The sequence below is a fragment of the Rissa tridactyla genome, chromosome 4 (genome assembly GCF_028500815.1).
Source record: "Rissa tridactyla isolate bRisTri1 chromosome 4, bRisTri1.patW.cur.20221130, whole genome shotgun sequence".
In the NCBI taxonomy this organism is placed as follows: Eukaryota; Metazoa; Chordata; class Aves; order Charadriiformes; family Laridae; genus Rissa; species Rissa tridactyla.
This window is the reverse complement of record NC_071469.1, coordinates 9,747,007-9,773,996: the sequence shown is the minus strand read 5'-3', so window position 1 is coordinate 9,773,996 and position 26,990 is coordinate 9,747,007. Positions and strand designations below refer to the sequence as shown.

The 26,990-nt window shown below is 42.8% G+C and overlaps 1 protein-coding gene across 3 annotated transcripts in view; it reads right to left on the bottom strand.

Annotated features, from left to right (window-relative positions):
• The window catches only part of HIPK3 (homeodomain interacting protein kinase 3), a 79,012-nt gene extending 53,635 nt beyond the window's left edge, over positions 1-25,377 (bottom strand). For 2 of the 3 annotated variants that reach the window (XM_054198455.1, XM_054198457.1), the window contains exons 1-2: positions 25,146-25,377; positions 7,126-8,221 (exon numbers count right to left, since the gene is read on the bottom strand). In XM_054198455.1, the coding sequence (XP_054054430.1) occupies positions 7,126-8,219 (1,094 nt within the window). In that variant the 5' untranslated portion in view covers positions 8,220-8,221; positions 25,146-25,377. Of the gene's footprint in view, positions 1-7,125; positions 8,222-24,510; positions 24,740-25,145 lie in introns of those variants that run through there. The other variant, XM_054198456.1, reaches the window with a different exon arrangement.
• Positions 25,378-26,990: the final 1,613 nt, after the last annotated feature.

Genomic DNA, 26,990 nt, shown 5'->3' with positions numbered 1-26,990 from the left:
AGATAAGTATTTATTTGAATACATGTTTTTAACTGATGTTTTAAACATATGTAAGTTGTATGTTGATCTGATGTTAGGAGAAAATAATCGACAAGTTACTTGGATGCAACGGATGCATCACTGAGTCATAGTTACCCATCAGGACGACAATCCTAACCTACGAAAAGAAAACATTCAATTTAACAAAAACACTCTAGGGAGGTAATGTCAGCCTGCGTTCTCCGGAGTCCCTGGAGTGACAAGGACTACACCTAATCAGGTTAAAGGCCAGTGAGAAAACAAGCCTCTCCAGGAATTCATGGCCACGAAAAATTTTTCTCTGATTTTCAAGGAATGTGCACAAGAAAGTGGGAGAACAACAGATCAAACAGATGTCATAAATTTGAGGGGAAAAAAAAAAACCAGCATAAGCTGTTGGTGGTTTATTCTGAAACTAAGTATAAAGCAGAAAAAGTTGTAAATAAAAAGCTGTCCTAGTACAACAGCCTCAGAGCACACACGTAGCCTTCGCTACAGCCCAGCCCACGGGCGGTAATTAAGCTGCAGAACTCAACTACTTCATTGTTTTTCCAAAACCGTTTAAACAAGATCAAATCACCCCTCCAAGCTGCAGCAGAACTGACTGGGCGAGTGAAAGCAATGTCAGGACCACAGGACACGATGATTATCACTCTTCCTCCATCCTCTCTCATCCTTCATGGGAGAGGAGGGTGAAAGGAGGAGAGGGGGAAAAGCCTGCTCTTGTCCAACGGGAATACATCCAACAGCGATTTTTCCATCCCTCTGAGCTCCACTGCAACACTAGTGACATTTGGCATTTTGTCTGGAACAAGTCTGTTGATTAGCAGCTATCCTTAGTTGGAAGGCTGGAGGGAGGATATCACTGTCCGATTCAGGAATGAGTTGACTCCACTGAGGGCATCTACTCACATCATTTGCTTTTTCTTATGGGCAAATCGCTGAATAATGAGGATCAGATTTTACTTCTGTCACCAGTGGAGCAGAAAAACATTTCCAAGCCATGAGTGTCCCTTAATAACCAGACAGCTTCCATTCTGCCAGCATCACTCAAGTTGTCCATCAGCCTGCCCTGTTTTGTATGGAGATCAATTATATTGCTTCCCATTCACTTCATCTTCCCAATGAATTTGACTATGCTAAACGACAGTTCGCATACGGACGCTGGATGCCAAGAGGAGCGTCCTTCCGTCAGGAAACTAAGTGCTTGTTCTCAAAAGATATTTCAGTAAAATTTCCAGCTGGACTCTAACAGCAGTATAATCTGCCACAGTATGATGAAGCAGATGTTTTCTTTGGAGAAAGGAGGCAAAAGATAGGAAATGTAACTGTCGGGGCAGCTACACAGGGAACGGGAGCAGCGACTGTTCCGCTCCCTTCAGAGGCTGCGCATAAGGAACGCGGAATGAAGGAACGCCCTCACTCCTACACCTGCAATGGCTACTGTCAAGTGCATGATATTAGAAGGATTTTATGAATTATAAGTTTTGTGGGGTTTACCAAAATCTCATTTTCAAAATCCTGTCTTTTAGGAAGACAACCCCAAATTAAACCAACATGAAGGTGATTCCCCTTGAAAAACAATTAAGCAGTAACTCCTCCCAACCAACAGCAAGCCCTAGAAATCACGAAGCTCTGCACACACAAACACTGCTAGAGCTCTCCCTTCGAGCTATACTCGATTTCACATCTACACTCGATGGTAAATGCCAACATGGTGATGCGTTTTATGAGTTCAGCTGGTGTTACAGCCAAGCAGTAAGCGGGAGAACAAAAGTATCAGAGAAGGAAGAGGCTTCATCATTACCAAACCCTGCCACATAGATGTTACCATTAGATGGAACTGTGCGTCCTCTTAATAAAATTTTAACCACTCTGAACAATGGCTGAATGGTGCAGCCGACAGCGAGGTGCAGCCAGCATCGCTAACTGTCAGTTAGATACTAGCTAACAAGTAAAACAGATCTCCTTAAACGGTGGTGTTGCACACAGCTGATTCAAAGAGGGGAAGTTATACACAGGTTTCAACAGAAGTTTCTCTGGAAAAAAACTCCTGGAGGGAGTACCAGAAGAAAGAAGAGGTCTGCTGTGAAACCAGACCTAGAGAGTTATTTCTGAACGCAAAATGCTGAGAAGGCCATTGCTTCTCACAGCAACAGAAAGGAAAGATAAGCAGGACCGCCTTGACTGTTTCAGATCACCTGACTCTTCTTGCAGGTTACAGCTCCTTGGAGCCTGACATTTCGAAGCCCCTCTTCTCATACCCACTTCCCTAAATACATTCAGCCTCAGGAGAGAGGCAAAGCAAAGGAAAACGCCTTTGAGGGAAACACTATGCCCTGGGAAAACTTTCTGCCTCACCAGATGAGTGCAAGACACCAGACTTAGAAATAAAAGAAATGTGCTGATTCCCCTCCTCCGCAGCCTGCGCCCTGGGACAAGGGGAAAAGCAGCTTTTGATTTTGGATGCAACGCTCCCCTTTTCGTGATTTGGGGCACAGCTGACCAAAAGGACAGCAACATACTTATCATACCATTTCCATATATGACAAAAGCTGGATCACCTACGCTGGATGTAAGGGTTTTTTTTCTTTTCAAAATGTATACACTGCATAGTTATTTACCTACTTAGATCATTCATAAAAGGTCAACAGGCTTAATGTGTGAGGCCAGCAGCACAGAAAAGGCTTCAAATACCAGATCTCTCTAGCCCACAGCTATTAAAATCCAGACCAGCATAAAACCAGCATGTAAGCATAGCCACTGTCTTTTAGGGAACAAGTATTCAAAATATTATTTCATCTTTAAAACAAAGAAAAAAAAATAATCTGTGACTTAAGACAGGATAGTGTGGTTAATATTTATTCATATCAGTACTCTGATTTGTAGCAAGACATAATAACGAGGAGTTTCCAAAGGTAACAAACTGTCAAAAAGTATTTTTATACTTGTTTTAACTATTTTCTTACTTTCTCTTTGTTTGACAAAGCTGAACCAGAAACAGAAAACATAAAATCGTTATCATACCATCCAGTTTGTCTCCATTTTTCTGTTTGTCTACACTCTTTTAAATTTAAATTAGTCTTACTTTTTTCAGGATTTCTCCTCATACAAAAGCACAGTAGTGTCTGCAATAGTCATCATTATGTCACCTCTTTTTCTGCTACAGACTAACGTAAGTGAGGTAAGTCAGCTCATTATCCATTCACCTGGCTGTATTATGTTCCCTGCCTTAAGTCCTAATCCTCTACTTACTTTTCCAATTCATTACTCACTTCCTCTTACAGATGTAAAATACTGATAATACCATTCAAAATAAACACCATAACTGTAGACTTTATGGCGTTCTCCATTCTCGCAATAATTACCTAATGACAGTCCCGTAAATGAGGGGAAAAAAAAAAAGTAGTGACAAGATCTAGAAGAAAAAAAAAAAAAAACACAACTGCACACAAACAACATAACCTCTTTCTCTTTATTCACTTTTACAAAACTTCTTTATGGGTTTCTCTTGAACATTCAACATACACTTCTACAGACACTGGTGGCTGGACATTTCCATAGAGAAGGGCAAATCCTTTTCTTGAAAATGACCGTGGCATAAATTAGCAGCGCTGCCGGAAATAACTGTTCTCCCATTCTCCCCAGGCCACCTCCCTCCCAGAGATGTGGGGTGAGCAGAAGGAGGGACAGGGATGGGGTGAGCATCACCCCGGAGCAGGACGACACGGGCACCACAGGGCTGAGAAGCAGCATCTCAATGCCGCAGGGATGCAGCCCCGCTTCCTCTCAACATACGTCATTGTTTAAGGGCACTTCGCTCCATACTTTCCTAAAACCTCAGATCCTAAAATAGTCATTTAAAAACAAAATGCTTCCTCTTAATAACTTCTTCTTTAAATTCTTGGCTGAGCACATTTGCATATCAGAACAGGCCAGTTTCACATCAACTGACATTTATATGGATACTTCCAAGGTAAAAGCAGCATGTTGTGCCTGTCACTTGGTGAAGCAAAGTCTCAAGCACTGTCATCTCTGACCGTGCAGGGATCCCCGCTGGTAAGAATTACGGGTAAAGCTCATGATAATACACATACAGTTTAGCACAGAAACAATTTTCAAAGATTGTACACAAGAATACAGATGAGATCACACTAATAAAAGAGGTGCTGCAGGGCACAAGCATTTTAAAAAAAACCATTTCCAATATGACTAATTGCATTAATTTAGTCTGAAGCTTTAAATAGCAAGAAAACATTTGTTTAAATAGATCTTTAAATAACCCGAACAAACATGTAGCACCATTGAGTGCAAGGGGACCAAAAAAAGAAAAAAAAAAAAAAAAAAAGAGAGATTTCAATGTCCCAACTGCTGCTTGATTTTCTTAAAGAGTTTGTTTCAACATGTCATAGTCAAACAAGTCAAACCTGCACTATCACTCCCACCCTTTCCTAATACAAAAAACACTTAAGTACAGTTATATTTTATGAAGTAGCTCCTTATTTGATCGACAAGAAGCACAATCTCTTGCAAAATAAATTCCATCTCGATACATCTCTGAAGGCTCTTCTCATTCCTCTTTAAGGCTTTTCTCTTCGAATTTCCCTGGCATCATTTATTTTGAGACCTTTTGGATCAAATCCCTATTTTCTCATATTATTTACACTAGTCAGGTGCTTCCAAAGCAACACAAAGAACATTTGAGGAACTGCATGCCAAGCCACACCAAGTTAATTTGAATCACTCAGCTGGTAGAATCCCATGCATCCATGATGAAATCCAGCATGCTAAAAACCTTTTCAGAAGTAAATCTTTGCAGAAGTAAACTTTCTGCTGAAAATAATTTTGTAGTTTGGTTGTTGGGGTTTTTTTCCAAAACTAAGTCAGTTTCAAAATTATCTCAACCAGTATTTAACTTAAATATATCATCAAAACTATTCCAGTAGATAGACCCTAATCTTTTTTCTTTTTGCAAGTCCTTTTTACTTTCAAAAAAATACTGGCTTAAATGCCACTTTATAGAAGGATTATAAAAGTATACCAGATAAAAGAATATGATCTTCTACTGAACAGCCTGAATATTTACAAAGCACTTAAGTGCAGCTTAGTATCTAGGGAATTTTAGATGCATATGTTATATGAGTCTATATGAGTATCATTCAACATCACTGAGCCAAGACAAGCATATACACTCACAAGTCTTATGCTTGGGATGGGAGGGGAGAATATTTTCGGATGTACATTCACAACAAACCCCACTTACTCACACTTCAGTGCATGTGATACAATACAAGTATTCAAAATGCACACAGAGTGCCCAGGAGTTGCACATTGCTCTTGCCAGCATACAGACCTGCTCAACCTTGGAAGCATGTCATAGGTCACAATTCTATGTAAAGTATAGGTGCAAAAGAACATCAGGCCAAGTAAAACGTAACTACAGCTAAAATTTGTATGTAGGCAACTGAATAAGCACACCACCACTATGCCTAATGAGCCATCTGAAGTAGAAAAAACAATTTGAAACTAGTTAGTTGAGAACGAAGTACTACAACAGGGCCACCCAGCCTGGCTGTCTACAGCCTCTCCCCCTTTGCCAGTTCTTGGGGAGGCAGGAGGCAGAAATGGCAATAGCTCAGAATAATCTGTAACTGTTTCAATAAATGAACAGCCAAAATACATAAGGAAGTATTCTCAGACCATGCATCTTGAGTAGCTGCTGAATTATGGATTTGTACAGAACAGCTGATGTTAAGACATTTGCATTGGTCTAGAACCTCACAAAATTCATGCTGACTTTTCAAGACTTGCATGTTTTTGTCCTGATGGGCTTGAAAATACTGTATCTTGAGCGGTGTACACCTATTACATCAAAACAAACTCTCAACTCACTTAATTTCATATTTCCTCTTGCACACATTTTTGTATAATGTGGGTTTGCATCAATTCATAGGGTTTCCAAATTTAGTTTTCTGTTGACGAACTTTGTGTAGTTTTTAAACCTTTAGCTGCAGTTTGTAATTAAGTAATGAGGAAATGCAGGTGAATTAGAATACTTTAAATGAGCACTACACATGAAACGTTCTTGTTTACAAGCTACAGTCAAAGAGTAATTAGATTTTTCTGGCATGAAGTCCAATCACTAATTTCATCAAGTCTACACTGCACAAGTTTTGACTTCCAACACGAATAGCTGTAAAATACTTAAAATTTTCTTCAAATTACTCATTGTCCTAGTTTACTAGCTTTTTACTGAATTTGCAGAGACAGGCAATACCCAGGACATACTATTGCCAACCATGAAAAAGCAGAACTGAAAAAGGTCTTCGATCAAGACAAGTTCAACTTATGAAGAAAACAAAAGGACCTCAGATGCTAAATACGAACAGCTTTCACATGTCATACAGGTTGGATAACTATACAAAGAAAGGATTAAAAAACAAAACAAGAAATATACCTCCACTGTGAGGCCTATGCAAAATGCAACCATGTACCAAAATCACTTTAAATACCTGCCTGCTATCACCTTAAACATTTTAAACACCCTATCACTCACTAACTTCAGAAGTTCACTGAAGCCCACAGCTGTTGAAGGCACTCAATCAGAACTCAGTTTATAAGACCTAGGCAAAATATTTACAAGTGCTGGAGAAAAACAGAGGCATTTACATAATCTTTGGCAATAGGATATAAAAATATGGCACTTCTAGTACACTGTCCAGCTGCTCACAGAAAAAAACCCATCATGTTAGGAAGGCAGGAAAGGCACCCTAATCCAGCAAGTGAAAGCTAATTTTTTTTTCCAATTTTCCTTTTAAAAAGTCTCATCAGAGGTCTCAAAATAACAGCAACTGATGACTTCAGAGTGCAACACAAAACACACGTCTAGAAAAAAATAACAATATAAAAACATTCAAAGCAATTATTCACATTTAAAATGGTAACCAGCCACTTAATCTTAGTATGGCCTTCCTTCTTAGATGGCCCTTATGTTTTCCACATTATTTCTATTAGCTATCTGGAAGAGTAATTATCTAAGCCATTAACTTTAATAAGTGCTAAAACCTTGTTCCATTAAAAGTTAAAAACAAAATAAAAGACACCTACCTGTAATACCGAGATTGTAAATAGGTTGAACAAATAGTCTTTGATACATGGCTGGCAGACCCAAAATCTATTACTTTAACCCGGTAAGGCTGCCGAACAGGATCCACCAACATAATGTTCTCTGGTTTGAGGTCAGCATGGATTAAACCCAGGCTTTTTAGTTTTTTCAGTGCAGTGGCCACCTGTTGCAGAATAGGCCGTATTACTTTCAGTTGCAGAGGGCTGAATTTGTTTTGTTTCAGGAAGTCATATAAGTTCTGTTCCAACATCTCAAAAACCAGACAAGTATGGTTACGATGCTGAAAGCATTCGTAGGCTCTCACAAAGTTAAATTCATCAGCATTTTCAGTACTCAGTCTCGCTAATATGCTCACTTCTATTTGTCCTTGGCGTGCATACGAAGGATGATTCTTCAAGATTTTGATTGCCACAATCTCATTTGTCCCCCTTTTCCAGCACTTCACTACTTGTCCAAAGGTCCCTCGCCCAAGGAAATCAAGAACCTCGTAAGTGTTTTTCACAGAGCACAATACCTCGTGCTGTACCAACTGGTAATCTCCATCTCCGCTTGTACCACTTTGTTTTGAAGTCGCAGCCGTTGTCACAACCGTCACTGGGTTTCCTACGTTGGTTTGCAACATTGCAGGCAGGATGGACAGTTCATCAACAATCTGCATCGTGCTGTTTTGATTATCCAGCTCTTCACTCTTACGCTTCAATCCACATCGCTGGGGTCCTTCCAGGATCTCTGATCGGCTTCCTTGCGTCCCAGTCCGAGGTGCCTCTAACTGAGCTCGCTGCGCCCGCGCTGCTAATGCTTTTGTAGCACCTCCGATATTTTTTAAAGCGACAGCATTTGACTGCAACAAAAAGTTCTGTCCTCGAGGTCTGTCAAATGGGTTTTTAGTCTGAAAGTACGTACTAACCCTGTGGGGAGAAATGCCAAAGTTTTTACCATTCACATAGATTTGCGGGTAGGTTCTTTCGTGGTACACGCAACTGCTTGGTTCTAGTTTGAGTTTCTTCACACTACAAAAGGCACTTGACTGGGTTTGATAAACATATGGTGGATAGACCAAGACTTGTGAGGCCATACCTACGGAGGAAGAGAAAAAACAAAAAGCGAGTGAGAATCCTGCATTCATATTTCCAAGCTTTCCAACAGATCCCTCTCCTAAAAAGATCAGGACACCAGTATATTTTCCAAACAAGCTAGCCTAAAGTTATTTCATATTTAGCTTCTTACGGCCAATAGCAAGGTCCTCGTGCCTTACCAGTGCACACACTTTGGCACACAAGGACTGCGGCAGCAGCAGGGTACAGCAGAAAGTGCTTCTGCTGGTTGCACAGGGCAGGAGCGAGCCTGTGGCAGGACACGACTCCTAAAGTTTTCAAGTGGGGGAACTACCTTTGTGCTATTAAAAACTCAGCTTTCATTTAAAAAAACCCAGCATTTCTACATACAAAACTACTACAGTGTTCAGTAACATAAGTTAAACAACCAATTCAAGTATTTATCGATGATGATTTAAAATAACTTAAAAGCTCTTAATTGCGAGCCAGTGCTAGCTGTTACACAAGGCGTCTGACCTACTCATCGTAAACACCATCGGGCTCCTGAGAGCAGACGGACAAGTGGCACGACTGCCACTGCTCCAACAATTTCACCATGATCAAAGTGAAAGGCATCGGGCTGCGCGATGGGGCCCAAAATACTTTAGGGGCAAGTGTATGTTCACATAAACAATTGCAGCTTTCTGGGTAAATTAAGACGTACAATAATCTAATCCATTCATGAAAGGTAAGTGCTTTCTCTAAGTTATATACCATCCCATTGCAGAAGTTTGTGTATCAGTGACAGCTGCAGGGGGCAGAGGCAACAATTTCCACCACCCCCCCCCCCCCGCCCCGTTCCGCTCCACTTCAGACTTGGAAACTAAGTACTAGCCTCATACTATCAGATATGCCAATTTCATGAGTCAGGCCATAGAAAACTTGCACTCTACGGCAACCTGTTAAATTAACTAAGTAAATATTTTACAGAAATACCAAATATGTCCCTGATTGAGTTCATTTCTGACAACTGCACCGATAATTGTACGCAGAGAACTTACAAGGACAGATTTCTCACAGAAAGTTTATTTTCAAGTGAATGTGAAAGGATGAAAAATAATATATTTTTCTAGATATGCTTTCTATATTCTGTAAATATTTTTCATATATTTTTTTCTGCCAGCACAATTACTTCCTTGCTAAGAGAGAAGTGAAAGTTAAAATTATCCATCGTCTTTTGTTCTAACTGTTGAATTCCCAGTAAGGCTGGGATCAAAATTTCAACTTGAGTGACTCCACTTTCCTTGAGGTCATCACATTTTCGAAAGGCTGTACTGCCTCTCAGAAAGAACACTCGCAGGTTGGAAATCAGGAACGAAGAGCAGTTTTGTGCAAGAGGAGGCAGTTTGCCAGCCCGGGAAGCCACCCGAGCAGAGCAGTTCCATTTTGCACAGCACATGTGATGGCGCAGGATTAGTCCCGCTGCCTCCCCAAATCTGTCCCCGACTCGGGACACTAGCTGTATGGAAAGCAGGGCCACAAGACCATCCAGGGTCACACTCCACACAGTACCTCCCTTTCACAGACACAAAGCAGAGTTCTGCCAGCAGTGTCAGAAGGAGGAGGACAACGGCAGTGGTACCTGGCCCGCATGTAGGATGAGGAATCTCAGTTCCACTTTAAAGTGCATGGACCTCACCTCTCTTGGATGCTGTACCTTCCAGCTCTCGTCTCTGCACTGACCCTGCTGTGTCCCCTTCTAGACTTGCCAACACCAGCCTTACAATCACAGAATAGTTTGGGTTGGAAGGGACCTTTAAAGGTCATTGAGTCCAACCCCCTTGCAATAAGCAGGGACATCTTCAACGAGATCAGGTTGTTCAGAGCCCCATCCAACCTGACCTTGAATGTTTCCAGGGATGGGAACCACCTCTCTGGGCAAACTGTTCCAGTGTTTCACCACCCTCATCGTAAAAAATTTCTTCCTTACATTTAGTCTGAATCTACCCTCTTCTAGTTTAAAACCATTACCCCTTGTCCTATCACAACAAGCCCTACTAAAAAGTCTGTCCCTATCTTTCCTGTAGGCCCCCTTTAAGTACTGAAAGGCCACAATTAGGTCTCCCCAGAGCCTTCTCTTCTCCAGGCTAAACAACCCCAACTCTCAGTCCATCCTTTTAGGAGATGTGTTCCATCCCTCTGATCATTTTTGTGGCCCTTCTTTGGACCTGCTCCAACAGGTCCATGTCTTTTCTGTACTGAGGACCCCAGAGCTAGATGCAGTACTCCAGGTGGGGTCTCACCAGAGCAGAGTAGATGAGCAGAATCACCTCCCCCGACCTGCTGGCCACGCTTCTTTTGATGAAGCCCAGAATACAGTTGGCCTTCTGGACTGCAAGCACACATTGTCAGCTCACGTCCAGTTTTTCATCCACCAGAACCCGCCAAGTCCTTCTCCTCAGGGCTGCTCTCAATCCCTTCATCCCCCAGCCTGTATTGATAACCAGGGTTGGCCCAACCCAGGTGCAGGACCTTACACTTGGCCTTGTGGAACCTCATGAGGTTCACATCGGTCCACTTCTCAAACTTGTCCAGATCCCTCTGGATGGCACCCCATCCCTCAGCCGCACCACTCAGCTTGGTGTCATCTGCAAACTTGCTGAGGGTGCACTCGGTCCCACTGTCTATGTTACTGTTGAAGATATTAAACAGTACTGGTCCCAATATGAACCCCTGAGAGACGCCACTTGTCACCGATCTCCATGTGGACATTGAGACCTTGACCACTCACTATCCTCTGGATGAGACAATCCAACCAATTCCTCATTCAGCAAACAGCCCACCCATCAAATCCATCTCTCTCCAACTTTTATGTCACATAACACTAAACACTAAGAAAAAGGCACTGGGTGGACCCCAGTGTAAATTACTACAAGGCTTATACCATTCCAGTCAGCTCTCAGAGACAGATTCAATACCAATAATACTTTAATTAAATCACTTTTTCATACCAAGCACATGAAGATTCTGGCAATGGGTATTTAAATTGCAGATGAGTCATATAAAACTTGAGCCAGACATTGCAATGACTCTGATCAAACGAAAACTAACCAAATGCATGGCATAATTATTCTGAAGCTGTGATATGATTTATGCAAATTAACACTTAAACATCTTAAGAGCAATTAAAATCATCATACCATCACCTCAGTTTAGCATCCTATAATGGTTTTTCCCCCAGCAATAGAAGAAAACTTCAAAGCCCTTTCCTTTCCAAAGCTGTTTGCCCAGAGACAGACGATGTAGAAAGCTGGAGATCACCAGCAGCCAGGCCCTCTTGCCACCAAACATTATGGGACTGACACTGGCTCCCTGCTCCATGCCAAGGATTTAGGACTTACTCTCAATCTCAAAACACAGGCAAAAATTCTCAAAGTTCTTGAATCTCCTCCTAAACAACATACCCCATCACAAAGTGCCTGGTGCACAGGATAAGCATGTTATTGACTATGAGACTTACCTTGTTTGCCATAATACTTAAATGAATCATTTAACCTGATCACATTACTTAGAGCTCCAGATTCAACCCTCATTGGCTGCCCCGGAGCACACATACGTCCAAGCCTACTTGGAGCTTCCAGTCCCACCTGCACAGCTCAGGCCAAGCTGTTTGCCTCCCGGGCAGACACAGGTCCAGCACAAGCAGCCAAAGCTGTGCTGCCCGATGGGAAGAAGCCTGGATGCCTGACCCGTGGGCAAAAGGCTTACTAAGCTGCAGCAACCCCAGCAGGTCCATTCACCCTGGATCTGCCGTTACCAAACAGCTAACGTCTTGCTTGGTTTAACTTCTGGAGAAGGTATTTGCCCATGTAAGTGTGCTGACAAAGCTGATGGCATGAAATTAAGACCATTACTTTGAAAAAAGCAGTGATAAACCTACACTGCAATTAAGGAGGTTTTCTGAAGACAACCCAGTGGGGTGAGAAGGGGGGGGGGGATAATCCTCTAGCATGGCCAGAGGACCACTTAAATCCTTACCTGAGCCTGTTGAGACCACTGGCATTCAAAAATGTGTAAGTTTTCTACAGCTCATATTATTCAAAGCAGTCCAGGAGGACTGGAAGTACATAGTCCCAGCTCTCTATTTAAGATTAATATCAGTTGGATGAGAAAAACTATGCTACCATCTTCTGGGCCTTGTGTGTTTCTTACAGACTTAACTCCACCACCCTGAACTCTGACCGCAGCAACAGCTCTGTTCTCAGATAAGAAGTGTTTATTCAGTTATTATGAGAATATTTTTAGCAACTCCAAGAAAAAAATAATAATGAAGTACTAAATAAAAGAGATGACATATCCTGGGAGAACAACCTTTGATGCAATCATGACAGACTGAACTAAAAAAGTCAAATTTTACTCCAGGAAAGTGAAAATGTGCTTAGAAGTTCTTGTACGAGCATCTTATTTCTTACCTTCCCCTACGTACCTCCCCTTTACCCCAAATATTTTGTCATCTTTTAAACGTATACCTCAAGACACAATCTCATTTGGAAAAGCTACAGTATCTTCATATAATCAATGAATAAGGTGTTCCTGTGAAACAGGCACAGTAAAATCCTGCAGCGTCCTACACCTGAGACATCTTAAAGACCTCTGCCATGCACTCATACATGGTGGTCAGAAGACATTTCAGACAGAATCACGCTCTTTACTACACATTATCATATATACAATGAAATACACCAGAACAGCATGAAACTGTCCAATACAACCAGCTGCCGGAGGCCTTTGCCTTGAGAAGCTAAGTTTATTAGTAGGATTGATTTCCCCCCATGCAAATAAAACCCATCCCCACAGCCAGAGAGCAGAGCTGCACAACAAACCTTGAAGGGAAAGGGAAAGGCAGGAGGGGGGGGCCTGTTGGTTTGATTTTGTTGGGTTTGGGGGGGGGTTTTGTTTGTTTGTTTTTTGTTTGGTTGGGTTTTTTTGCAGGTCTTCCAGTAAAAGAAAATAATTTACTGCACATTTTCACCCACCACAGAGTGGATCTTTCTTTTCCCCACATCACCGAGCTTACAGATCTTTCTGCACGTTTCTTATTGAGACTACTCCTGCCTCCTCATACAAACTGAAGTTTGTCAGACTGTATCTACATGAACAAGTTCAGCAGCACAATAAGAAAGGGATGTGTAGAGCAAATCAGCTGGTGTTAAAGGAAAGAAAAACCTCATTCCATGTTTGTTTCAGGGAAGTTACTTGAGCCTGAACACTCATGAGCAACTGACACACATCTTCCAGTTAAAATTAATTTAAAATAAAAACTAAATGTGTGTGCTACAAGGCCACTCTGAGATGCAAACCAAAGCACAGTAAACAAAACTATCAGAAGATGGCCTGAAAAGCGGAATCCCTAGGTGACATACCCTGGGCAGCCTGCAGCTACTCGAGTAGCTTCAGACTCAATTTTCAGTTTTAGTCTCAGAAAAGCCTGTCCATTCCCCCTACACGCATTTTGAAGGCCCTTTTCTCCTTCCCCAAGTGCAAAATGACCATCGTAACTTCACCCCACTCCCAGGCAGTGGCACACACAAGCTGAAGTTGGCTCCCAAGTTCTCCGATACCAAGGTTGCTGCATCCCAACTCACGTGCCAGCTGCTGCTAGTGAATACTGCAGGGGATATGGAAAAGAAAGCCTGTTACTACCTCTAAATAGGGTCCCTTCGAAGGAAATGAGTCTTCTTGGCTTTAAGTCCGAAGCAGAGAACTTGGAAGTCTGCAATTAACTTATTAAACATTAAACCATACGAAATGTGTGAATTTTGATCAGAGTTAAGACTGTGAATTCTGTGCTTCTGAAGAAAGTCAAACAAAGTAATGAGGTAAACACATTTTAAATAAGTAAATTCATTGTTTATTCATTTAAATAAATGAATAAATACATTTTCACAATGTAATGACAATAAACAGGAGGCACTTCACAGTTTGCCATCCCAGTCAAGCTTCTCTCTACAAAAACTGAACAGAGAAAACCAGGCAGACATTGCTCGGGGAAATGGAGCATCTCTGGTAACGTCTTGCTAATGTTCACCTAACTGTAACAATGCTCTTTACTAGATTCTTTAAAATTACGTCTCCAGCCTTCTCGAGCAGTTCTAGGCAAATTCATAAACATGACCGATGGGGCAGGCTGTAACAACCTGGAGAAGCACAGGCTGTTCCAGGCCTGACCACCATTAATTATTAACTATACATTGACATTTCCTCATGGCGGAGTAAGGGGGCGGGTGGGGCAGCAGAGTAACTAGTTACTGAGACCCCCGCAGAAGAGTTGAAGAGAAAACTGCCTCACTACACCCTTAATTTTTCTACAAAATAAACAGGCCCTTTTAACTGCCCCGAGAAGTGCAATCACTATGTTGCTGCTGTTGTAATAAAATCCCCAGCAGGCAAAGCCTGGCCCGTGGCAGCCACCTAATACTGTAGTTACAATTTAACTCAAGAAAACTTGTTTTCCAACTTCTTTCAAGCCTCCATTGGTGAGAACTGGTTCCAACACACTTGGACCCTTCTCGCTGCGCAGCTGGGCACCAAGGGAGCTTTTCTAGCTTTTCTGAAAGCTTTTCTAAAAGCTCAGTAATTCCCAGCAAATGCCTAATCTGAGCAGCAGCACTTCTTAAGTATTTTATTCACATTGCGCATCACTTTGATAAGACCGTAAAGATACTAAGTGTCATTTTTCCCAGGTTAAAAAGAAAAAAGTGTTTATTTTTTATATTAGGTGCCACACAACTTTTCAAGTTAGCAAGTACAAAGCTGAATTAGTTGCGCTCTCTTTCCCCGCAGAAGAAACTCTATTGCTGGTAGTAGCAGCACCTCTGTGTTATTGTTTATTTTGGACATGTAGCCGAACAAGCTGTACTGATGTGAGTACTTTCATACCCATGAACTGTTCACCCTGAGGAATTCCCTTATTCCAGCTGTATGATTCATAACAAAGCACTGGCAATTGAGGCTTCTTGCAATTTATAAAGGAAAACACATCTACAGAAAGTACAAAGAGTTAAGAGACAAAATGCAGGGAATCCCACCCCCTGGTCGCCTCAAAACCAGCTCTGCCAAGAGATCTCTGACCCATGGAAGGGAGGGAGCAGAACAAAGGAGAAAGCACGAGGTGTTTCAAGTAACACGTGCCATACGAATTGTTTCCTCGCATAGACAGGGAGGCAATTCTGGATATGAACCACAGAGAACAGCGATGCAGAGGTGGCCCTAATGCTAGCTCACCAAAAAAGCCAACACCCACTTCTAGGGGTAGCAACCAGAGACCCAAAAGTTTAACAACGAAAGCAACGATTACATTCTTTGACTAAAATAGGAATTTTGGCCCGTGACACACCAACAAAACTAAGCTGAGCTGATGGTAGGCTTTACCTCACACAAAACCTCAGTCCTGCACAGATCAGTGGCAAAGGCTGAGGCTGGAAGGCCAGAGGTTGGTTCCAAGCTTGGAGAGCCTTAGTGAGAAGTAAACAATAAAAGGATCCAATTTTGCAGTTGCATAATGCAGTTACTACCTACCTAATAGAAATGTTACAAGGCTGACTTTAGATTCATGCAACATTTGAGATTTATTTATTTTTTAAATCAGACACTACCACTGTTGCATTGATACCAGAAATTGAAAATATAAGTTCATTTAAGTGTGACGCGAACCAGTCTCAATTGCGCCATTGTCTCAATACTTGGAAAAAGAACTAACGCCATACACTGAACACAAACATATTTAACATAAAATATCAGAGTGAACCCCTATGACTCATTTGTACCAGTAGCAGCACAGAAGAATACAATCGCTATATTCATATGTTCCACAGATATCAAAAGCTAAATCTTGTGATGCCAATATGACTGCAATCATAGTTAAAAAGACAAATGGAACAATACTTCAAGCATTTATTTTTCTGCTGGGCAAGAAGTTGTTACGCAACCGAAAAGAAAGCACAAGCAGCAGAGTGCGGGCCACCAGCCCCAAAAGAGACCGCGTTCTCCAAATCAGAATGTGCCACCATCAACACAAACGGCGCATTTCAACCAGCCAGGGCTTTGCCAGCCTAATCTCTTCTTTTAAAAGATTAATTCTTTTCGAACCTGAAAACAGTGGGCACACTGAAATAAAAGTCCCCAACGGCAGTGTTTAGGAGAGCCCACACCTTCGGGTTCTGCACAACAGCCCAGTGCTGAAGGATGGATTCAAACTGCTGCTACTGGCTGTCGCTCTTCAACACAGTAAGGATCAAGGCGTGGAGAGGTAGGACATAAAGCCACGCTTTCTTCATTGCTGTGAGTATTTCCAAAAGATTTTGCCATCTTCCTTAAGTAGAAACAAAATTTAATAAGAGGGCTTCAGCTCAAACTGCCTGTTGGTAAACCACCTGTTCAAATACTGCCTTAAAAAACAAACAAACAAACAAACAAAAACTTCCCTAACTTCCCTAAAAAAATACATATGCCATTTTTCCTTCTTACTCCCAGCCATTTTATTTTCATTGTTTCATTTTGCATTCTTAGTCTGCTGAGTTTCTGTTAGAATTAACAGCAGCCCAACCCAGCTAAGACATTTATTTAGAACTTTCACTTTAGAATAGCTCTAGACAATACCAAATGCAGCTCCTATAAGAATATAAATCTAGATGGCTGCTAGTTACTACTTCATCTTCACAGAATGGCTGCTATGCCAGAACATCTGCATGCCCATGAAGGGATCCTACTTACACAAAGTCGATTCTTCATCAGGTCCTCTAAAGTACTCAAGGTGGAGGAGATTCGTTCAAAATTATCTTTCTCCCTCTTATTAGAAAAGATTTTCATCCGGACAGAGCAAGCATCAGTACAGCAATGCAAAATTACTACTTCTCCCCACAGGACTTGCACATTAGGGTTTGCATCAGCGCACACACAAATAACATCCAGCTCATCAAGCCTGACATGTGATGCAAAAAATTTGCAAATCAGGGTCTACTGTACCAAGAGAGCACAGTTCGGGAGGTGTATAAAATTTTTTCTTACACATTGAGAATCAGACAGCAGTAAGTAACATTTGGGTTAAAACCTTCCCCAAACACATGAAAAATCATAATCACTCTTCCAATAGGACCAACAAGAACTTAGTTATCAAGCAGTTACTGAGTTGCCAAGACAGCACACCTAGACCATATTAAATTCCTTCTGCAACAAAAATATTACAGTAAATAAGAACCTTAGCTTTTTTTTTTTTGTTTGTTTAAAGTCTGACTTAACTACAAAAGAATTGGGACACCTAAACCCAACACACTTCTCTTGATTTATCTTTTTCTGCTACAATTTTCAGGTCAGTCACTTCAGCTACACCCAGTAACAACTTTCAAACATATACTGACTGAGGAATACGCACACAAACATATAAATACACACACAGAGTAAGTATATGTTTGAAAGGTGTTTTTTTATATATACACACACACACTGAATGAAAACTCTTCAAAGATCTATTATTTTGTTCAGAATACAAATTCCTTACTTAAAACCATTGCTTTCGTAAGACAGGTGTTTTTCTTTCATTGTAAGCAACAACATTGTGAAGAAATCATTGGTTGCTTACTGCAAACAGCTATATAAATTAGACATGGCATATGTAGAACAAAAAAGAAAGAACAGAGGGAAAATGGGTGTTTACCACTTCTTTCAGATTTCTAGAGACCTGGAGGAAGCAGTTTCCTATGGGCAAAAATCAGTGCATTAGAAATGCATATTCTCTCACAGAAGGCTCAGCCTTTTGCCTCCTAACGAATCAATAACAATAATAACCCATATTATAATGTTTCCCAAAGCCACCACCGCAAGAAATTTCTCCCTCTCTCCTACACAGAGGAGCCTATTGATTTAACTATACAAAAAGGTATGCAAAAAGAAAGGCACGATTACATGCAGCATATGACCCCCTAGCTAGAGCATAATACTGTATAAACGTGCTTCAGTTTTTCCTCTGTTGCGTTCCCTTCCATATTTAATGATCTTTCCATTTGTAGCATAAATAAACTTTTAACATTCACTCTTGTTTTAATCTTTAAAACAAAGTTCAGACGTATCTTCAGCTGAGTTTTAAAAACACATTTAGTCTCAAAAAGCACTTGTTGCAAAAAGCTCTCAAAATATTTCTTGAGAAAAACTCCCACAACGTCCTCTTGCAGGGCTCAGAGCTGACACAAAGAAGTTAGCCCATAGCATCATTTCAAAAGCCATAAGAACACGTATTTAAAAAAACCCTTTAGAATCCCATATAGCAATCCCTTCCTATCAGGCTGAATACCAATTAATTTCTTGCATCACAAAATAAGTTGGTATTAACAGATAAGGAAAGAGGGGACAGAGAGCTTTTTTCCTTCTCTTCGGAACAAAGCCTGTTCCTTCCAAAGGGCTTCACAAGTAAGATCCTGAAAACCAAAATTCCCATATTAAACAGATTCAAGTGCTGAAAAATAATGATCTTGTGAGGACCTCCTCTACCCCTATAAATAGTCTGAATCTTCAAAAACAAGCTGTGGAAAAAACTTCTCAACTAGAACAGACAGATTTTAGACAAGCAAGCAATTCTAACCCTGAAAGAAAAAAAAAAAGAAAACACAGAAAAATTGAAAGGAAAAGGGTAAGAAGCAGCAGATGACCAAAGTCTCTAGAAAAACACAGGAAGGAAGAGGTTTACAAGGCAATGATGCACATTAAGAGCTTTTCAGTCAGAAAGGCAGAAAGACATCTTTCAAGAAACAAAAAGCCTTCTGGAAATTGCAAGTTCCACCAATTGTTGTGTACCAACACAGACAAAATCTGCACCATATGGAAAGGGGTGAAAAAATGAGTACATATTACTCAAACTAGTGGAATAAGGTAAAGGTTAACACACTGGTTTTGTAAACACTGAGGAAGGACCAAAACAAAGTAGTAAACAACAGAGACTGGGGAAACATAAGAAAAGAAATGTGTTTCTGTATCCACATACAAAACAGTAAATTACTTTTCAAAACTAAATTACTATGGTTTCAGATAAAATTGTGCATATTTTATGAGTACCAGATGCTAGTGGTTACTCTTACCTTCCAGAGCAAGCTTAAATCACTAGTTAAAAAAAAAGTTTCTTTGCTTCCTTTATAACAAGCTTCGTATCAATTATCAGTTTGCTTCCTCTCTGCACTTTTGTATTTATATGACAACCTTCTTATGCAGACCTTGAGCCTGTGCTAGCTCCTCTCTGTGGACAGGCACTTGTTTCAGTTGATAACAGTAGGACTGGAGAAAGGTTCGGATGTCAGTTCACATCCAAAGACCCTAGGGAGCCAGCCTGGAGGGATTTGGTCACACTAATAAAAGCAGCAAACATCTTTGCAATGAAAGACACTCCAGCCCCACACAAAGCACAGCTGCACCAGTTATCATAGTCCCAGCTGATGTTGTTCTAACCAGCAGTTTTCCTGCCCAGAGACCAGTTTTGCTATCTCACTTTTTCAGGCTTTAAGACAACGTGAGCACAAGGTGAGGTGACCCACTTCCACCTTACAGTTCACCAAGAGTCAAGTAAAACTCATAAAATAACCCAAAGCAAGTTTTCTCAGGTACTGGACACCACCTGCCCCAAGGCAAGGCAACAGCCAAGCTTCAGCTTTGTGATAAAAATCTTGTCTCGCCCAGCAATTTAAGTTCTCGATAATCTCATGCCTTGGAAGCTAAGAGTCTCGGTCACATAAGAACAGGTGCAGGACAATACAGTGTAGTAACCTAAAGGTGCGCAGCCTCCAGGGCAGAGAAGGGTAAGAAACGCTCCTGTTTGGAATTACAGAGAGTGGTTTCCGACAGGCGTGGGAAGTGGCTGCGAGCATCTCCAACCCGCACCCACACCCTCCTCCTTTAGCGAGGATGCTAATGGGACTCTGCGCAGCTACAAGGATGGGAGCTTTCTTGTCCTTACGTCTTCCACCACTTATTCTGAATAGGTAGTTACTGCAGTGCCATACTTATATGACGAGTAATGTTTATACAAATATGAAAGGATTTCATTTGATAATAACTGACTTTTTACATGAAAAACATTAATTGTATTTAATTTGTAACGTTCTAAAAAGCACTAAAATAGTTTTCTAGAACTGTTATTTTAGCAAGAATGGGAAAAGTCACATGAGTTTAAGATTACTGTTCGTAAAAATAGGGCTTTTTGATGGGAGTCTCATTTATAACATGCAATAATAATTATCTGTACATAAGAATCCAATTACTTTTTTTAATATTGAGATAGTTGCTGTAGCTTTGATCATACTAAAAATATATGAAAATATTTCTTATATCTGCTTTGTCTTTGGATATTGCAATGGGTCTTCTTTTATTGCTGTTTTTTAGAACTTGAACTTAAAATTTTTCTAGGCTTCATCCTGTTATACCCCAATACTGGAGGGCACAATAAAGCTGGAGCAAAGGCCATACTTCCAAAAAGGAGTATTTTTTAATTTTTTCCTGAAAACACAAGGTGAAAAAAGACTGTATAAGAAGTTTACATAATGCTGTGACTATTAAATATGTAAAGTTAGTAACACAGGGCAAGATTTTGAAACTAAACTGATTCCAAGTCACTGAATAAGAAAAAAAAAAACAAACAAACAAAACTAAACTATTTGAACTGACTTGCTTGCAAAACACTCCAGTTATTTGGCTCTTCTTCCATTTTCAAGTAAAATTGCTAAGCTAGAGATTAACCCCATTTCATTAGAAAGTTACCCACTCTCAAAATTGAAGTGGAATATTAAGACACTATATTAAATAAAAGTGACACTGTGAAAAAAATACTACAAAACTGTACAAAGATTATCCCCAAACTGCATCTAAAAACAAGACTCATGCCAATTCTTGCCATCTTTCCCAACATTCATTATATTGACATAAAACAACTGAAGAATTCAGGGACAGGGACAGGACCTACCCTGTAGGAAATACTGGACTATCAAATAAAGTCACAGACTAAAACTCACTTTCACAATTACATGTTGTTCCTCTGCTCATCTGTCACTCAAAAGTTAGTTCCTCTGCAGAGAAACAGAGCTTCAATTTTTCTAGAAACCTGTAAAAGAGACAGAGGCTCTAAATTAAAATAGTCTGTAGAGGGGGGGCAGGGGAAGCCAAGAACAGGTAACAGGATTTTCCAGGCTTTATGCTTCATTATAGGTTATTTCAGGTCAAAGAGAGGGTGTTCACTGCCTGTAGAAGTCAGAAAAGGTAACCCATTGGTAACCCATTTCACAGCACTAGCCATTGAAAGCTGCTTTAAATATAGTTGACATCGTCATTTAAGGTGCACTGCACACTCATCAGCCACCTCTAACAGGCTCAGCACTCATCCTTGCTCATTTCTTCGTATTTGTTTTCACACACAACCCAACCAGAGTTCTGAAATACAGTTTCAGGTACCTAGAGAGATCCATCTCATACTTCAGCCGAAGAATAAGCTTTTCTTCCAAGACCTGGACTGAAAGTAAAACACTATTTTCCTCTCCATCTCCGATTTTCAGTCAAAAGAGCTGAAGAACAATAATATTTTGGTGACTTAGGAACAGAGACACTAACTTAGTAAAAGCTCCCCATCATTGAGCTCAACTCTTACTTCCCCTATCGTCAAAGGCAAGAAGATTTAATAGTTAGACCAGCTGAAAATAAGTATTTGACCAGCTGTGAGTTTACATAACCCATCTACAGGATCTTCATAGTTTCAATGAAGAAGCGTTAAGGATGTTTTCTTCATCAAAGTAACCCTATGCCAAGCCTTCTGAAATTCTCCTGTAACTGCACTGTAACATCGGCAGGAAATTGAAGAAACTCAGAAAACACAAAAAGGTACAAACGAGCTTTTTCAAGGTATGAAAGCTGGATACTATTTCACAAAATTCAACAACAAACATGTAACTGAGGAGTGCTGGTATCACCATAAGGACATCCAACTTCCACATTTCTGCTTCCCTTGATTGAATATCACCAGTTGATTCTCAGACCTGCTCTGCCCGACTCATACTTACAGTTGATAGAGTTACTATTAGTTGATAGAGCAGTTCACCTCAGCTGTAATGCTGCTGCATGAGCAATGAAATAACTATATAGTCAGTGAAGCTAAGGCTTGTCTAATTAAAAAAAAATAAAATAAAAAGCATAGATGTTCTCCGCTTTTTTCCACAAAGTTCTGTAGAGAAAGCAATACTGCCTACAGTAACTATTCTGTATACACACAGCAGTTGTATCCCACAATACCTCAAATCCTCACATTGCAGTAGTGAAATTTAGCTCAACTAAAAGAAGTTCTCCTTCTGTATTTAACATTCCTCTGAAACACATGTTCAGCCTCAAATGACAGCGCTGTGCCCGTTCCCAATGCTTTTCTTCCCCGCACACATATAAGAAAGCCAACTACAAAATTCCTGTTTCGAAACGCACCGTTTTGTCAAAAGGATCATTGTTGTCATAATTAGCGTACTGGCAGGATGGAAAATACAAGAGAATATATACTGTTGAAAAGAAAACTATTCGAAAACCAGGAGCAGTGCAAACCCTTAAAATGGTACAGAGGGGTACATCCCTAAACATACGAGCTTGGGGAAGCACAGCCTGACATTCCTACATGTTTAAGTTGGCATTTTCACGAGAATTAAGCATAGTTAATTCTGTTCTACCCAGGAGCTGGTAGGCTAACACTCTGCCTCTAAAAAGTGTTGCTCAGCCTCCCATCCCCTTTAATGGAGGCAATGAATCCCATAGATGCTTTCTGGAAAAAAAAAAAAATCACCTCCAAAACAACATCTGTTTTGAAGCAACTGCTATAACATTGAAGCACACAACAGGAAAAGCAGCACACACAAATTCTAATATTTCTATCGGTTGTTTCAACTTTTGTAAGGCAATTTGAAAGCTCGCTCTTCCTCCCCACACCCTGTCTTTGTCTCTGGTTATGCAGGAGCCGGTCTCATTTCCCTGTTGCTGTAGGTGGTTGTTTGAAAGATAGGAGGGAGGAAACATGCAAACACAAAAAATCTGAAACAAAGAAAAATCACACGCACCGGCAGAGACCTCAGGTCAGGGGCAGCTTCCCATACAATTTTTTAATGAAACTTTATTCCAGCTGATGGAATCTCTCCGATTACAAAGCGTCCTCAAACCCGGAGAGCCACACACCACCACCACCCGAATTAGAGCATCTAGATGAACATATCTATGAAAAAATAATTCACAAGCACAACTGATGCCACACCCTGAGCAAGCAGCAGAACTCGCACTACAACACAAGTCCCCAGTAATAAGCGCATTAAATGAAAACTATCTAATTCCTGTTTTACACGATTATAAACATCATCTCACCGTGCGCTACCATAAATGGTTCGCAGCAGCACAGATAAAGCAGTCGCTACTGTTATATCAGTATCAGTTTTCTCCCAGTAAGTCCACGTTAACACTTTGCTCTATTTATTTGTGATCTCACCATGCTACTTCGTAATACAGTCTTGACCTATTTTCCAGGTGCTTAATTAATCTCTTTGCTGGCTGCCACGCTTATTAGACAGTTACTGTGTGAATTTTAAACTTAGTTCACAGAAACCTTTAGCAAATTAACTCTGTTATGGAATTATTTTTTTGTCAGAAAGTAAATCCCCACAGTCCAGCCAAGCTTTTCTACTTTGTGTGAAATCAATCAGAGCATAAACTTTTTGCAAATGATGTAATGGGAAGTAATACTTGGGGGGAATAATCACAGAAATATGCATTGTTATCAACAACCGCCGCTTTACTTAATGTAATTGACTCTCATGTTAATAACACGTTTTCCCACAATTTAAAGATGCTAAAGTAACTGAAATAAACAAGGTTATACTCAAGCAGAAAGATGCAAAAACATCGGAGCACTGCATAATTTCTGGGCAGGCAAGCCTGGCAGTCTCAAAACAACTTACCAAGTTAACAAAAAAGGAAACCATCGCAGTTTTTGGCACTGACGTTTTAAAGTTACAGTTAGTAACAGAAGTATAGCCTCAAAAAAAAGATATTTATATATAAATAAGCACAAAGCACTGACAACTGAGGACTTAACGTAAACAAAACTAAAATCACTATCTCCTACAGCATTAAAACACATGCAAACACATCTGCCAGTTTTATAATCGATACCACGACGAACCAAGAACCAGACCAAACGCGGCACAGCCCCTGCTGCAGTCATTACGCTGGAGCCACCAGCAACAACCCGCTCTGTTTTTACAGAGCTCGTTCTTGGGAACTGACCAAATTTCAAAGCGTCAACTTCCTTTCCAGTCGTTTTTATTTATACCGGCCCCCTCGGCACCGTTTGCTGCCCCCGCCTCCCCCGCAGGGCAGGGCAGGGGGTCCCGCGGGTCTCGTCTAGGGGCTACCAGGAGCCGCCGCGGCGGAGGCGGCCGGGAGCCAGGACCCGTAACGGGAGGAGCCGCCGCGCCCGGGCGCCACCCGCGGGACCCCCCGCACCGCGCGGGGGAAGCGGCCGCCGCCGGCCGGGCGGCACCGTACGAGGAGACGGCGGCGGGGCCGGGCGGGCTCCGGCGGTGCTCCGCTCCCCTCCCGGCCCCACCGCCGCCCCGCGGCCGGTAACGGGCGAGGCGGGCGGCCACGCCTCCCCCCCCGCCGGGCAGCGGCCTCGCCCGGCAGCCGGGGAAGGGGAAACTTCGGGGACGCGGCGGGAGCGGGCGCCGTCGAGGGCGACGGGAAGGGGAAGCGGTGCTGCCTGCCCGCTTCCCGCCGGGCTCCGGCAAGGACGGCGGGGGAAGGTCTGCCCCGGTCCCTCGCCCCGCAGCCCCCCGCGGGAAGGAGGCGAGAGCCGCCAGCGGAGGCAGCGCCCCTCTCCGCCCGCCGGGGACGGCCCCACTCCTCTCCCGGCCGCTCACCTTCACGGATCGGGCCGCACTGGCGTCCGAGCTGGAGCTGCCGCCGCCGCCCTGGGCATGTCCGGGAGCGCCACGGGGAAGCGCCGCTCCGGCCGGGCTCAGCCCCTCACCCCCGCCGCTCCTGCCGCCGCCGCCTCGGCCGCTGCCATCTTGTCCTGGCGGCTGGGAGGGAAGAGCCCCAGCTCAGCCCGCTCGGCAGCCCGGGCCTCCGCCTCATCTTCCCGGGGAGGGACCCAGCCCGCCCCCGGCCGCCGCCTCCTCCGCCTCCCGCCTCCTCCCGCCTCCGCCGCTGCCCTGCCCGCGGCGGCCTAGCGGCGCCCGCCGCCGCCCATCGCCCCGGAGCGGCGGGAGGCGGCCCCACCGAGCGCTGCGGAGGGGGCCCGCGGGCCGCGCCGCACCGAGGCCCCGCTCCGGCGTGCCCCGGCCCCGCGCCCAGCCTGCGGGGCCCAGCCTGCGGGGCCCTCCGCCCGCCCGCTCCGCCGCCCGGCGCCTCAGCGGCAGCGCCCTCGCCCGGCCCCGCCGTGCGGCGCCCGCCGCAGCCAGGAGCCGCCCCGCGCCGCCGCCCCCCGCTGTCCCCCCATCTCCCGAGCGCGGCGGGCCCGCAGCCGGCCCTCTCCAGCCCCCAAGGGCGAAAACGGAGCTCTCCCGCCGGTCACTGCCCCCCGGGCTCGGCCGAAGCCGGGCGCCTGGCGCTCATCCTGCCCCTTGGCCCCGTGAGGCGAGACCGGTGAGTGGCCACCATCTCCCCCAGCTGCAGGTTGGTGGCAGAGCCGAGGCAGGACCTTGTGCCACTTCAGCCGTCCCCGCGGGGAAGCTGTGTGAGGACAACTTGAGATGCACTCGCCTCCACCCGCCCGCCGTCGCTCCCTAGAGGAAGACAACCTCATGCTGAGAACTCCCCGAGGAGCACCTGCAAGACCCCTAATAGTCCTCCATCGACGGCCATCCTCATCATCAAACACCAAATGGCAAGCTCTTCTTGCCTATCTCATTAGCTGCCAACTCCCATAACATTCCCATCCTTCCATAGATGTGGAAACTGGCATCAGGGAAAAGACCTGACGCTCCAGACCTGCAACTTTGAAGATGACAACGTGCAAATTAACTCCAAATTTGCTTAAATTAGTGCTCTTCCTTTATAAGATGAAGAGACTCCCCTACCCAGCCCTGAAAAATAACTGTGAAGCACCAACCTTCTAGAGCCAGTCTGCCATCTTTCCCCGACGAGTAGTCCCTGCCACATTAGCTAGAATACCACCAAACACACCGCTTGCTATACAAGTAACAGGATAGAGCAAACATAATGACCATTTTGTGCCCCACTTTACAGTTCAGCATTTTGCCTTGCTCAACTCTTGACAAAATAACAGGATACACCCTCAGTAACAACATGCCCCTAATATTAAACATCACTTAAATATTAGTGGTTGGTTGTAGGACTGGTCAACTCCTGCAAACAGCATTCTTGACCCTAAATAGTATTCAGCTGATGTGGGGCAAAAAAGGAATTACTGTTTGCCTATAAAGTTGTTAGCCCCAAGATAAATCCTTGGCTACAGCTACAACTGGACATCACATGCTTCTCTACCTCTTACCAAAAATAACCAACCATGTCTTTATTTACTTGCACAACTACACGTACTCTCCTATTTTTCTCCCACTACTTGTTCCGGTATTTTCAACGCATGTCTGCTTGATTTAAACCTTTATTTAAGTCCAATCCTTGTAATAAAGATGGCCAGCATGCTAAGTCAGAATTTGAATTAATTAATTGGAGAAGACAGAGTTATTGTATGGAAGTACTAAAACCTAACATTGGAGTTACTACTGTAACGCCACCAATAC